Raw genomic sequence first — 14,692 nt, forward strand, 5'->3', positions numbered from 1 at the left:
TGTCACCACTTACAATTATATGTCTACAGATTAATATTAAAGTTATATTTTTTAATATAACGCAAAACTATGTGCTGATTGTTAAAAAGATTTATATAGAAAATAATTTGAATGTTTACTATATTATTTGAATAATTGTAAATCGTGATCATTATTATCAAGAATTATAAAGAAGATTAAAAACATTAATGTCAAATGGATAAGACAAGGTGCTTGACCTTGATTATTTTGATTAGAGAGAGGTTACGTGTATAATAATTTCTAATTTATCTTTCTAAGTAAGTTATGACTATTTTCTAATTCGATTTACTTAGCATTAGTTAAAAAGCAACCATAATGAATTCTACAGCATATAATATATTTCGACAAGCTGCTCTTTTCATTTTAACACCAAAATGCTTTGACAATTATTTTATAGATTTCAATTTCACTGATGGTAAGTTAAGATAATTTGAAATACATAAATATACAAATGTATGAAATTCAAATTTTTAGGACCATGTTTTTCGGCCACGTTAAGTAAGGCCCTTGGGGTCTTTCTAATTTTGGGCTCCCTATTAGTTAAAGTACCTCAAATACTTAAAATATTTAGAAACAAGAGTGGGTCTGGAATAAATATGTTTAGTGTAACATTGGACCTTGCTGCTATAACTATCCATATGGCATATAACTTTGTTAAAGAATTCCCTTTTAGCTCATGGGGTGATACATTATTTTTAGCTGTTCAAACGGTAATCATTGGAGTCTTAGTATTGTGGTATAATAAGGCAACAATTCAATCTTTATTGTACCTTATAATATATGTGATTGTTTGTTATGTATTGATGGGAGGGTTAACTCCTATTAATGTTTTGTGGTCATTAACATCTGTAAATATTGTGATTGTGGTAGCTGGAAAAGGCATACAAGCTTGGACCAATTACAAAAATGGCAATACTGGCCAACTGGCTGCAATTACCTTAATAATGCTTTTTGGAGGCTCTCTAGCCAGAATCTTTACATCGATTCAAGAAACTGGCGATCCCATTGTGATATTTACATATATTGCAAGTTCATCAGTCAATGCCTTATTGGTATTCCAACTTGTTTATTACTGGAACTCTAATAGCAAACAAGAAAAGAGGAAAAAGAAGAAGAAGCAATAGGTATTTACAATTGTCAATTGTAGTAAAGCTAATATATTCCAATTTAAAAGGACTGAGGTTTTAGACACTCAACTTATTGTATTGTTAATTACATCACAGATGTATGGTTTCTTTAGGAGTTAAATATGATTTTTGTTATAGTATTTTTTACAATTAAAATGCTGAATAGAGTTTGTTGTTTTACTTTAATTTTATATTAAGTAATGTTATAATAGATATTATTTTGTTATGGTGAATGCGCAAGACACTTCCTGGTTAATGTTTTTATGTTCTCATGTTACTTGATAGAGATATTGATTTTGTTTCAGTTTTATATATTACTTATAGATTTAAATGAAAATTTTCAAATGTAACATGAATTATGGGGATTTTGATTAGATACAAGAAACTACGTGCTGTAATACTTACTAGAGTCACGTCCGTTTTCTATTTGATTTTGTGTTAATATTAGTGCAGGTACAAGTGCAATGAATGCAACAACATACAATATCTTTCAGGAAGTGCTACTTTCGGTGCTCACACCGAAATGTTTCGATAATTATTTAATAGATTTCAATTTTACTGATGGTAAGTTTGTTCTTTTAAACTTGTCGATGTACTATATCAAAATTATATTTTAGTGTCATGTTTCTTAGTCGTGTTAAAGAAGATATTTTGGATTATCTTAACTGCTTGCTCTTTGTTGGTAAAAATACCTCAAATTTTGAAAATATATCGGTGCAAGAGCGGGTCTGGCATTAACGTGTTAAGTGTGACATTGGATCTTGTTGTTATCACCACCAGTATGTCATATAACTTTGTCCTGGGGTTTCCTTTCAGGGCATGGTGCGGCACGTTCTCATTGGCTGTACAGACTCTAATCATTGCAGTCTTAGTATTGTGGTTTAAAAGGGCAAAACTGCAGTCGTTACTATACCTTGTAACATATTTAGTTGTTTTTTTCATGATGATGAGTGGATTCATACCAATTGTTATCCTATGGTTGTTAACTTCGAAAAATATCGGGATAATAGTGATTGCTAAACTGCTTCAAGGTTGGACCAACTACAGAAACAAAAACACCGGCCAGCTTTCCGCAGCCACCTTGATAATTCAGATGTTCAGTTCTTTAGTGAGGATCCTTACATTGATTCAGGAAACTGACTATTCAGGCGTGATACTGACATTCGTTGCTAGTTCATTGGCCAATACATTTTTGGTATTCCAACTTGTTTATTATTGGAAATGTGACAAGAAAAAATATAAGAAGGAAAATTGATGCAATGTTATAATTTGATATAATTTTAGTTTTGTTATATAATTTTTTGCTATTAAATTATTGAATAATATTTATTGTCTCAATGTAATTTATTAATGCATTATAAATGTTTAAAAAGTGTTTAAAAAATGACGATTTTCAATAGAGATGGTTCGATGTTGAAAACCAATGGTTGTTTATTAAATAGTTACTTAATGTATTAGTGTATATGTATTTTTAGGAACAGATTACACGGACAAGTAAAATTATCACACTTGGCTCTCGCGGAAAGTCCTAAAACTTGTTGTGGACTGTTCTAAACACCTACAATTTATTGGAGGTTTATACTAGTTTAGAGAACACTTTAAATAAATATATTTATTTCCATTTTGTTGACATTTATTACTCAAAATTTATAAAATAACGGTATAGTCGCATTGTAGTAGGTGCATAATACAAAAAAATAGGTCTGCATGTTTCACAATAGTAAAATCAGTCAAAATAAGAATTTCTACTTTTGAAGTATCGTCAGAACTATGCCAAGTTAAATCGGATATGTATAGGGAGTAAAATATGCATTAAATTCTATAATATCTACGGAAACAAATCAATCAGGAATGGAAAAGGTATTAGTTCAACATTTTTGACCAGCTGCACTTCAAAATTCGCGAGAAGGGTGTGTCGTCGATGAAAAAACCGGATTTGGGATATCACATTCTTCTTATTCTCCTGATTTAGTATCCTCAGATTAAAAGAAGGTTCTAATGTTGTTGCTGCATTTCTTAGTCTGTCTAATCGCATGTAAAGTTGGAGACATTGATTAATTGTCAACTGCTAAGCTGTCGGAACGTTCATTGATACTTCGTATTTTCACCAACAGATACCGCTAATCAAAATACAGGCAATCATCTAATAAATAATTCGTAAATAAAATCAAAAAAACTCAATAAAACATTAACTAAAATCTCATAACTTCCAACTTTATTTCAAGGGAACCTTTTTTTTACAATCTAGTCTACGAAAACTTGTAGAAATAAAATATTATAATAGCTAATAACAGGATAAGTAATATCTAGTAATTTCTATTCAAGGCTAAGTTGACTAGATATATTGGTGCTCTGACGAGTCGTATGACGATAAATAGGATAACGTGTTCATGCAAGAAATTATTGTTAATTATTAAGTATACAATTGAGTCATCTTTATATTCAGCAGTGCAGTCTAATTATATGTACGCCACCGAACGTGAAATGAAAATAGTGTTGAATTAATTAGAACAACAAGATAATCAATTGGGAGTCTGCCCATTGACTATAATTTGATTTAAACCATTGCCATCAAAAACATGCTGTAATAAACTACGTTTTTAATTATTACTCTTAGTGGTTTAACAATCTGACAATAAAGATTTCTTATGATTGTAAGTATTATCTGAAACGTTATCATAATTAAGCTAAGATAACTGTGTCCTTTGTATATATTGCCACAATAGCGATTTTTTTTTGGCCTGAAACCGAGAAGAGGAATATTGTTACGGATACCTGGTCGGGGAGACTCGCATGAATAAGCGAGTTGGACGGGTTATGTGGAGATTGCCTCTGGGCTACCCACCAAACCCCACCCTATCAGCTGATCCAATGACCCTAACTGATACTTCAGGCAAGGACATGGCGTCGTTATCACACCACTCAGCTTGCGGAATGAGTTGGCTTAAAATATCGACCATCTCGGTAATACATCTATTGTCCGAGAGACGAACAGTGGAGAAATATCTCGAGTAAACATCGGATATAAAATCGTGAATTTGGAGGACGTCTGTTTCTCTATGAATTTGATTATTCCTGACGAACCAGGGGGCGATTGATTATTCTCCTGAGAATTTTGTTTTGAAAGACTTGAAGACGTTCCACCTGGCTAGTTGAGACTTATTTTAGATAGACACTGGAGCTGTATAGAACAACTGATCGAACCAGCATCTTGTAAGGAGAGATTTTATAGAGAGTAATATATAAATAAATAGTCTTGTTTGAAGAACTATTTTTAAAAGTAATTTTGATAAGGATATGGTGACTGTGATATTGTAACCTTTTTAACATTGCGGATACATCGCCTGTCCGACAACAAAGAAGAGTTTTCTGTATCATATTGTGACCGATGATGAAAAGTGGGGTTACTATGACAATTCCAAAAGGAAGAAGTCGTTAGTTAGTTCTGGAGAGCCACTTATTTCGATACTGATGCGGAATATTCATGGATATAAAGGTTTGCTGTGCGTATGGTGTGGTCAGGAAGGTGTAGTTTATTATGAACTGTTAAAACCCAATCAAACGGTGAATGTAGGTGTCCACCAACGTCAAGTCAACAAAATAAACGACGTATTGTTGTAAGAAAGAACAGAAATATCGAGAAATAAACGCTAAATCATTCTTTTGCAACAATATTGCAGAGTTATGGATTGTTACTCGAAGGAGAAGTTCTGATGTAACCAGCTTTATTCACCAGACTTGGCGTCCCTGACTACCATTTGTTCAGGTTGGTACAGTATGGCTTGGCTGGCGTACAGTTTCGAAACGCTAAAGGCGTGCGAATATGGATGGATGCTTTGATCGCTGTCAAGAAAGTCGGCAAAAAGTTGTAAAAATACTAATTTTTCTCAATAAATGCCTCTCAATAAAAGCGAAAAGATGACGAGAATACATGAAAGCCCTTAATATTTTCCTATTTTCAAGCATACTACCTTAGAGAAATGAAAGCTTTTGATAAGTTTTCAATACGTACTTGAAGTTGCAACAAAAATTCTTTCAGCAATGCCAAAACGGAACACCTAAAGAATAGACGTCAGTAAAAGGACCTAAATATACGTTTTGATTGGCCACAACTGCTCATGCGAATTTATTATAAACTTGCTTGATAGATTTAGCAGCCACGCGTCGTTGTTTTGTTAAGGTAACATAGTTATAGTCTGTCCGAAGTTATTTTGTACATACGTCATCTAAATTTGTGACGTCAAACCGTCGCAATGTAGCCGCATCAACTGTGAGTTTTAGTTCAGTTTGGTTTTGACATAAAACAAAATTCTGATCTAAATAAAATAATTGAACAAAAATATTATCAAATATAATTTATTTTAACATTATTGTACATCTACAAACTACAGTTAATTATACAGTCACAATAGTTTAAAGAATTTGCAAATTGCGACAGGCAATACATTAAACATCTTGATGATGTAGGTATAAAAAAACTTTAAATAGACTAATTATATATATATATATATATATTATTCGGACAGACACTTGGTTTATGTTCTTGCCGAAAAATTTATAAAACCGAATCCATACACCTATCATTTAAACCATAATTACTTTTTCGCACTAACATTCATATCAGGTCGGTAAAAACACGACAGACAAAAAACAAATGAAGAACCGTCCCTATATTGGGTATTGTGTTATTCACCGCGAACGAATTTCCATTTCTCAGAACTGAGTGGGCTTTATTGCATTTGCCTGTATGTCTGAAACCACAGCCCACTGCGACTTCCCCTTTTTTTTTGTCTTAGTCCGTCGCAAATGTATAAATCTCTGATTGTTCCGTAAAATAAAGAGACTACGATCTACCATGCATAGAGTTGTAGTAAAGTTTTGTCCATTTTAATCACATGAGGGCGCTCCCTGACGAAATATTTGTTACAAGGGCAAATTAAAAAATAGGATTTTAATAAAATCTTTTATATAAATACAACTTAACATATGTATAAAACATATATATAAAACATAATAAAAATACATCAAGAAACACTAATTGATAATTGTACTAATACGGACAATAATGTATGTAACATAATTGGACACTATCCATATTATATGCAGCCATGCAAAATTAAAGTCAAGAAAAAAAAAGTCATTTCTGCTCTTTGTAACCCTATTAATTTTTTTTATCTTCCAGGACAAGCAACACCTATTTATTATATTTCTTGTTACCTTTATCTTGCTTAGTATGTTGTGCGCTATTAATCGTTTTAAAGATAACACCACGAGCTGACATAATATCTGAATGAGAATTTTCGTTAAATTCGGTTTTCTAAATTCTTTACCAATAAATACGAAAGTCTAAACATAACTTCCCAGAGAAATGAATTAAAATAGATTCTTGGTACCGTTAAACTATATTTTGATAATGTAACACGATAGAATCACAAAATATCTGTAGTTTTCTTTTTGGGCCTGATTTACCAGCTGAAAAGGTTTCCTTGCTGATGGTAACTCAATTTATAAGAGAGGATTGCCCGTAAAGGCGCTTTTTTTTGGGGTATGAAAACCTTTGGGGGCTTAAAGAACCGCTTTTGGGGGGATAGTCTTCGGGGTTACCTGATTGGAAGAAACCAGAGATGCCGGATTGTTCTTCATCATGTGAGCTCTCACACATCGACTCAAACAACAAACTACTTGAGCACTCAAAACATCGAATTGATGGGTCTTCCGCCGTACAGCCCTGATTTGGCACCCTTTTTGTTCGCATCCGTGAAGAATAAACTGCGTGGTCAACGATTTTCATCGCCCGAAGAAGCTTTTGAAGCGTTCAAAAATCATGTTTTGAAGATACCTCATTCGAAATGGAATAAATGCTTTGAAAATTGGTTTGAGCGTTTGCAAAAGTATTTCGATCGTGGCGAGTATTTTATAAAAATATATTCGCAGCTTAACTATTCGTTTTTTCCTATTCCCGAAGTATAAATAGTGACCCTCGTATGAAGTGTGCTACGATGATGGTTCTTTCGCGTATCGCCATTACTTTCGCTGAAGAAAAGTGGGTCGCGCTCAAGGAGCTTGATTAAATTGGCCTTTAAACGATTCCTTTTTAATTTAAAATTAATGATGCTGGGTCTGGTCGAACGGACTTGATGTGACTGGAAAAGCTATGGGGTCTTACTGCACGGCCAATTAGTTTACCTGATACATACAAGGGTACAGCTATAATGATTGAAAATAAATATATTGCTAGGTTTTCTCTGATTCTTAATTTTTAAATAACTTGTTAAATAACCTAACCTAACTGCTTTCCATTTAGCATAATCGAGGTTATTGTTTCAACGATTGAAAAGTAGTGATTTCGATGTTCAAGAGCAAACTGGAGGACCAAAATATTTCGAAAATGTTCAACGTTTTATAGGGATTAAATTCGACAAAAATCTAGTTTAAACTCTCAAAGAATTTTCAGACAGTTTAACTGCTAATTAATCAAGTGTTTAAGCACATTTACGTGTGATGAAAGAGATTCAGAATGAGGCAAAGTGGATATATGAGACGAATTGGCAGGGAATTCTATTTTGAACCGTTTTAGCATTGTAGTTTCATCGCTTGTCAGACAAAAAATTCAGACTTTCCTGTGCAATATTGTGACTCGAGATAAAAAATGGATCTACTACTACTAGAGCCATATTAATTTACCATTTTTTTCTAACTTATTCTAAAGATTATTATATCTCACCCTAATAGGTAAATGAAATAAAAGCCTATAGAGCTATATCACTGCTGCCGGTAATATCTAAGGTTTTTGAAAAACTCCTGTTGAATAGAATAAAACCGATCATAGAGAGTAAAAACCTAATACCAACACACCAGTTTGGGTTTATTAACAAGCACTCAACAGTTCACCCGGTTCACAGAATAACAGATGTTTTTGAAAAAGCCTACGAAAGTAAAAAGTATGCTCAGCTATATTCTTAGATGTAGCATAAGCCTTCGGTAAGATTTGGTATGAAGGCCTTGTTCATAAACTACAGAAAATGCTACTAAAACAACACACCAAACTATTAAATTCATATATTACAACCAGAATGTTTAGAGTCAAACAAGAACAAGCTTACTCTACAATAAAAGAAGATAAAGCAAATATACCACAAGGAAGTGTACTGGGACTAATGCTTTATCTACTCTACACTTGTGATATACAATAAATGGAGAATATTACTATGACTACATTTCCTGATGATACTGCGATTATAGCTGTCGGAGACAATAGTGAAGAAGCCACACGAAAATTACAACAGGCAAGTGACAATATAATAAATAACTGGACACAAGCTTGGAAAATAAGAATTAATGAAAGTAAATCTGTACATGTGCAGTTCACCTATAAACAGACCGTACAAGCACCAATAACATTAAATAACACTATCATTTCATATAGCAATAACGCTAAATATCTCGGACTGAATCTAGATGCAAAACTTCGCTGAAAGGAACATATAAAGAAGAAAAGAAAAGAACTGGAATTGAAATATAGGAAAATGTACTGGATAATTGGAAGAAAATCGCAATTATCAGTACATAATAAATTGCTGTTATATAAGCAAATACTGAAACCTATATGGACATACGGAGTTCAATTATGGGGATGTTCTGCAAAGAGTAACATAAATAAAATACAAATCGTTCAGAACAAAATCCTGAGAGTCATTGTGGGCGCACCTAAATACTATAGTACTGATTGCCTACATAGAGACCTTTAGATACCCACAGTTAGTCAAGAAATCAAGAGAATTGCAAGGGGGCATGAGGAAAGACTCCATTCTCATGAGAATATTGAAATATAGCAGCTTTTGGATACCACCAGAACAGGACACGGATTCAAAAGAATCAAACCATCTGATCTTGTGTAGTGTTGTGTAGTAAGGTGCAGTTAATAAAAAATACAGCAGTGACATGTATAAAAAATATTTCACCAGAGACTGAGATTGGACCGATGGGTCCTCCTAGGTATATACCTAGATTTAAGTTATCATAAAGACAAATTGTAGGTTAGACGTAAACGACTAGTGACAACGTAAAAATTATATAAAAAAAAGATTAAAATTTTATGTCATAAAATCCATTAATGTTGTGAAATGCTACTAAAGATTTTAGATCATCTCCAGGGCACACATTTATCACATAAACGCCCAGTAAAATACGAATTCCTCGTAATCGAAAGGAAACCAAACTTAGCATGCATTAGACCAGTGTGTTTTAGTTATTGTCATCTATTAAAACTATTTGAAAAAAGATATTAAACATAATTACAATGGTTCAAAATTTATTCTATTTGTCCCGTTGTATCACCAGTACAACTAAAACAGTTAATTTCTTTTGCGGAATTGTAATACCGATCACAATCCTGGGTAATGATTCCTTCTGCTCGATTCATACTAGCTTGGTGTAAGCCTCCCCCATACTATCTATCTTCCACTCATTTCTCTTAGCGAACAACAATATTCGGTTCAGATTGTGTTGGCTCGTCGCGACTTGCGTTCGGCTTTCAATAAGTGGACCGGTGAGGTAGCTGTAGCGTGTGGCGAGATCGAAATTTTCGGACGATTTTGTTTTGAACTGGTGTGCCAATCGTAATGCAGATCGATGATAATTAAAACAGTAAGTCTTAATGGAAAACAATTGATTAAATTCAGTTTTGAACGCTTCATTCATAATTATTATTTTATTTTTGTAATAATTGTTTTATTTTAATGTATCAATTTTTAATTAGAAATGAATCAGAGCTTAGTAATATATTAGTTACTTTTTAGACACAAACGATTTATTTATTTTCCTAAATTTATTAAGTTGCGTCAAAGTATTAGCAATGTTTTTCATTTTAATTTTTCTAAGCAGTCGTGTTTTGTATGTTTTTATGTCTCCTTTTACCAACAAGGGTTTATCTGGGCTGGACCTACAGTTTAACGTGGGCTCCGAACCACGGTCCTCTGCATTAAACCTTCCGACAGGCGAGTGACCAACTTAGAAATCATCCCAGAAGACATCCGGTCTTACCCAGCTTGGTTACTGGAGTGACTGGGATCATTTTCCTGGTCGGATTTTGCTGCACTCTTGCCTAAAGACATTCACAAATATTAAACAGTCACAAACATAAATTTACGACCATGCCCCAGCAGGATTCGAACCCGCGACCATCGCAACAGTAGGTCGACGGATATTGGTCGTTTTTGATTTGTTTGAAAGATTTCATTTTGTTTTGAACTCGCATGCGAATCATGCAGATGGAGATCTGTGAAAATTAGAAAGGGAAGATTTAAGGGAGACAAATAATGATTAACTTAAAATTTTGGGCGAGTTTATCCTATAATAACGTTAACAAAAAATTAATAAAAATGTTTAATTTTTTTTTCTCTTTTCTTTTTTATATCTTTATAAGATACGCTTAGTACAATCTTAATTATACATTAATTTATTACTTTTCATTTGTACTTGGATTAAATCACAAGCAAGATGAGTGCGAGAAAATACATCAATATGTATTCGTCAATTATAAAATTATAATAACGTTCGTATGGTTTGGTTCGCTTCAATCTCCTGACATCCTGCGTGCTGTCCAGCAGTTGTATTGCTTCAACGTTAGTATGATTTAGTAATCTTCTTTCGTGTTTCGAGGCGAAATCTTGGATGACTTCGCAAATCCATTTGATTTCCAGGTCGTCGTGCAGTTTTTCGTTTGTTAAGTAGCGATACGCATTGGTAATCAATCGAAGAACCTTGTTTTGACAGCGTTGTATGACTAGTTGATTTGAATTTTTAGTGCAACCCCATATTTGCACCCCATAGGTCCAAATTGGCTTTGTATTGTAGATCAACCTCTTTGATTTTAGATCAAGTTGAGAGTATCTTCCGACTAACCAGTATAGTTGTTTTATTTTGGTTCTAATGTGTTTTGCTTTTTGTCTAACGTGATGCTTCCAATTTAATCTACCGTCAAGATGGATTCCAAAGTATTTAGGTGATTCTGCTTGAGGAGTCGAGCATCCATTGAGTGATATAATTAAATTTTTATTATTTCGCCGCAATGTAAAAATAACTTGGACAGATTTGGAGCTAGTAATTTGAATTTTCCGATCTTTCGTCCATTTGTAGATTTTGTTGACTGCCACTTTTACTTTTTCTATTGCCCTAGGCAGAGATATGTCGTTTGCCATAATTATATCGTCAGCAAAGGTTCCAAGTAGTGTTTCTTTTATTGTTGGAATGTCAGCAGTGTAGAGCACATATAGGAGAGGGCCTAAGACGCTTCTTTGTGGAATTTTTTTCAGCTATCAAAACAGTTCGATTTCTGCAATACCTGACTGTCTTTGAAGCTGATGTTTTTTTATGACATTTTATATTTTTTTGGCAAAAATTAATCGCGAATTTCTTATTTTATTGCGTATTGCCATTAACTTGTTATCTCGTAAAATATTATAAGCATTTGCAGTAGTAAAACGAATTTTTATTTCGATATGTTGGTTCTATTGCCAACTATTTTTATGTGTGTCATAACAAAATAATTTGCCTATAAATAACAAATTCACATTGTCTGGAGAAATGTGCAGCAAGTTTCGCGCAACAGAAACATGTCTCTACTATATATTTGTCACGTTTTTGTTCGTATTAATCTGATCTTCTGTTGGTTTCTTTCAGATTTATATCTTATTTTTCAAACAAATTTCAAATACTAATTAGTTACATATGCGCCACTCCGATCGATTACTTTTTGCCATTTTTCTAGTAAAGTCATATGAACCAAGTTATTTTCACAAGTCTCTTTTCGAAGATTGAAATAAATGGTTGTCTAACGGGAGAAGTTCGAAGCTGTGGATACGTCAAAATTTCTCCACCCGTTTTGGTTGGCGCGGTGGTAAAGGCGACAGGACTGTCCATCTACTGTTGCGATAGTCGCGGGTTCGAATTCTGCTGGGACATGGTCGTAATTTTATGTTTGTGGTTGTTTAACATTTGTAATTGTTCTTAGACTAGAATTCAAAATCCGACAAGGAAAATGATCCCAGTCATTCCAGTAACCAGGCTGAGTAAGACCGTGGTTCGGAGCCCACGTTAAACTGTAGGCCCAGTTCAGATAAACCCTCGTTGATAAAATGGATACTTTAAAATATATATAAAAAAGCATACATTCTCTTTACTGAGTCACTAAAAATGTGTGTGGTTTAGCGTTGACATGATGGAAGACAATACCATCCCTATTGATAATTTTTGGGTGTACCCGCGACAAAACTTTAGCACAATACACATTTCTTATTACATCTGTTAGTAAAAATAATTGTTCAGCTTTTATATTCAACAATTAAATTATTTTTGTACGTACGTATACTCATGTAAGTATTGTTATCATAATTAAGAAAGGATCAAGTGATTTTAAGTCTCAGACAGTCGTCAAAATTTCGGATGAAGGAAATGTTATGTTATGTCTTGGGCTGCTATAGGTTTTGAAGCAAAGGCAGAAATAAAATTTATTACTGAGAAAATTAAAGTGCTAAAGTTTTGTCGTGTTGTGTAGTAGTTGATAGTAGATTGACGATGCCGACGCGGACTTCTCAACTGTTTTTGAAGCTTTTTTAAGCTGCGACCGAGATTATTCGATTCAAAAGTGGATGGATCTCGATTCAGAATCTATTTAGAGAAGGAAACAGATTCAGACAGTCAAAAAAATTTGCACTCAGTCTTATTTAAATAGTTTAAAACTGTCTTATGACCGATAGTTAATTCAGTAGTTATTCCGCAAGATGAAATATGTTAGCTAACATTGATTTGTTTAATTGTTTTATCGACTTTATATTAACACATAATTTTCGATATATCTTTTAACAATGTGACCTTTCGGCTTCATTGAATAAATACTTCTAGAGAAATGCGACTCCCATGCCAGCTATCGAAGTAACTGAAATAACATTTGACGAAACTTTTGTGAGTATTCCTCCCTATCCGTTTCTGTAAAATGGATTTCATCTTTTTTAGATTATTTCTAGATTACTTGTAGTTCTGGCCATATATATATATATATATATATATATATATATATATGTCAAATTTTCTCTAATTAATGTAAAACTTACAGTGACAGAGCGGTATAATTAAGTAAAAGCTAGGTCCCATCCAGATAGACTATCGTTATTAATCGATAGAAATTAAGGCGTGAATGAAGATATGAAAAATATTTAAAAACCTGGTTTACATTTACTCAAGAGTACCAGCATGGATTTGTATATTTTATTAATCTAACTGCGCCTTGTCTTTCACCTTGAATGGTTGGGATTAATAAATATTTGCTAGACACTTATTAATTGTTCATTGTCCTATATATTAAAAATTTGCAAGGATACGTCCTTATCAAATGTCATTTAGTATACCTCTGTGCTTTCTGTTCTAGCTTATAGTCATTATTTTTTTATGTACTTATTAAATACCAATATATCTATGTATCAACGAACAGGTTTAACATTATGTCCAGAGACTAAATCTAATATATATTTTTTAAATTAATTATCGATTATTTTTAATCACATTTCAGTTAATTTATTGAATTCTTCAAATCAAATTGTTGGTCTTATGTTGATCATACAAGTTGCGATATGTTGTTTCACTATTTTATTTTCTAAATGTTAGACTCGTTACTAGAACATGGTGACATTTTTTAATACAATCAGTTGTGTTAGACCACGTTGACTAGGATACTGTTATAATAAAAATAACAATTAGGTTTTGCTTGTTTTTATATAGTGTGTATTACACTGAAGTGTTGGCACTTTAGAATATTAAAATTATTGAATTAAATTTATGGTAATAACAATGTACAACTAGGAAATAAGTTCACAAACCAAATTACATATTCATATAAAATTTTAATAGCTATGACTCTCTGATTCTCGTATAATACCCTATATATATATATATATATATATATATATATATATATATATATATATATATATATATATATAATATTTTTCCCTGCTAATGAAAAAAAGCTATTTGTCATGAAACATATTTTGTTTTAAAGTTGCTAGGAATTTTCTTACACCACGTCAGTAATATAGACTAGTAGAAATAGTGGAAATAAGTCCATATTGATGGCAGTATGAAGCCTGTATAAATATTTGAAGACATTTATTTAATTTCCATATATCCTTGATCCCTTAATTAACTTTTTTCTTCAAATAATTCAGTGAAAATATCCCAATAAACAAATTTTAACTGGTGACGAGACATGAATGAATATTCAACAAAGAGATAGATACAAATCAACAGATATCCAAATGAAATATTAAATATTAGTTCCAAACCATCAAAAAATACTTTGAAAAATGTATTTTTCAGTTTTTTTTAACTCATCTTCGCTATGAATCGGTTTGGAATTAGAAATTATTCTTTTTAATCATACAGTGATAGTAGTTCAATCATCTAAATATGAATATAAAGTGACGTTAACGTCGGCATTCGTCAAGGATATTTTATTTCTTTTCTGTTTTTTTAACATAGAATGGTCGAAA

The 14,692-nt window shown here is 32.6% G+C and overlaps 3 protein-coding genes across 4 annotated transcripts in view; all 3 read left to right on the plus strand.

The window, feature by feature from the left end:
* The first annotated feature begins 210 nt into the window (after nucleotides 1-210).
* On the plus strand, nucleotides 211-1,316 carry LOC143203093 (mannose-P-dolichol utilization defect 1 protein homolog). The gene is made up of 2 exons (XM_076415212.1): nucleotides 211-436; nucleotides 496-1,316. The coding sequence occupies exons 1-2, from the start codon at nucleotides 337-339 to the stop codon at nucleotides 1,143-1,145; spliced, it is 750 nt and encodes a 249-aa protein (XP_076271327.1). The 5' UTR covers nucleotides 211-336; the 3' UTR covers nucleotides 1,146-1,316.
* A 244-nt stretch (nucleotides 1,317-1,560) lies between these two features.
* Nucleotides 1,561-2,473, plus strand: LOC143203095 (mannose-P-dolichol utilization defect 1 protein homolog). Its single transcript, XM_076415213.1, has 2 exons — nucleotides 1,561-1,712; nucleotides 1,766-2,473. Exons 1-2 carry the CDS (start codon nucleotides 1,613-1,615, stop codon nucleotides 2,401-2,403), a joined length of 738 nt encoding a protein of 245 aa, XP_076271328.1. The 5' UTR covers nucleotides 1,561-1,612; the 3' UTR covers nucleotides 2,404-2,473.
* A 7,160-nt stretch (nucleotides 2,474-9,633) lies between these two features.
* The window catches only part of LOC143201948 (uncharacterized), a 65,395-nt gene continuing 60,336 nt past the window's right edge, over nucleotides 9,634-14,692 (plus strand). Inside the window, exon 1 of one of the 2 annotated variants that reach the window (XM_076413176.1) lies at nucleotides 9,634-9,794. The gene's annotated coding sequence lies outside the window, so the exon portion shown is untranslated. The remainder of the gene's footprint in view (nucleotides 9,795-14,692) is intronic. The other variant, XM_076413173.1, reaches the window with a different exon arrangement.

Source organism: Rhynchophorus ferrugineus, unplaced genomic scaffold, assembly GCF_030347505.1.
Source record: "Rhynchophorus ferrugineus isolate W39M unplaced genomic scaffold, kcgeb_rfMv2 rfM9, whole genome shotgun sequence".
In the NCBI taxonomy this organism is placed as follows: Eukaryota; Metazoa; Arthropoda; class Insecta; order Coleoptera; family Curculionidae; genus Rhynchophorus; species Rhynchophorus ferrugineus.

Coding starts and splice junctions, on each gene's coding strand:
- LOC143203093 (XM_076415212.1), top strand. CDS start 337: ATGAATTCTACAGCATATAATATATTTCGACAAGCTGCTCTTTTCATT. Junction 437..495: donor AGATTTCAATTTCACTGATG/GTAAGTTAAGAT, acceptor TCAAATTTTTAG/GACCATGTTTTTCGGCCACG.
- LOC143203095 (XM_076415213.1), top strand. CDS start 1,613: ATGAATGCAACAACATACAATATCTTTCAGGAAGTGCTACTTTCGGTG. Junction 1,713..1,765: donor AGATTTCAATTTTACTGATG/GTAAGTTTGTTC, acceptor ATTATATTTTAG/TGTCATGTTTCTTAGTCGTG.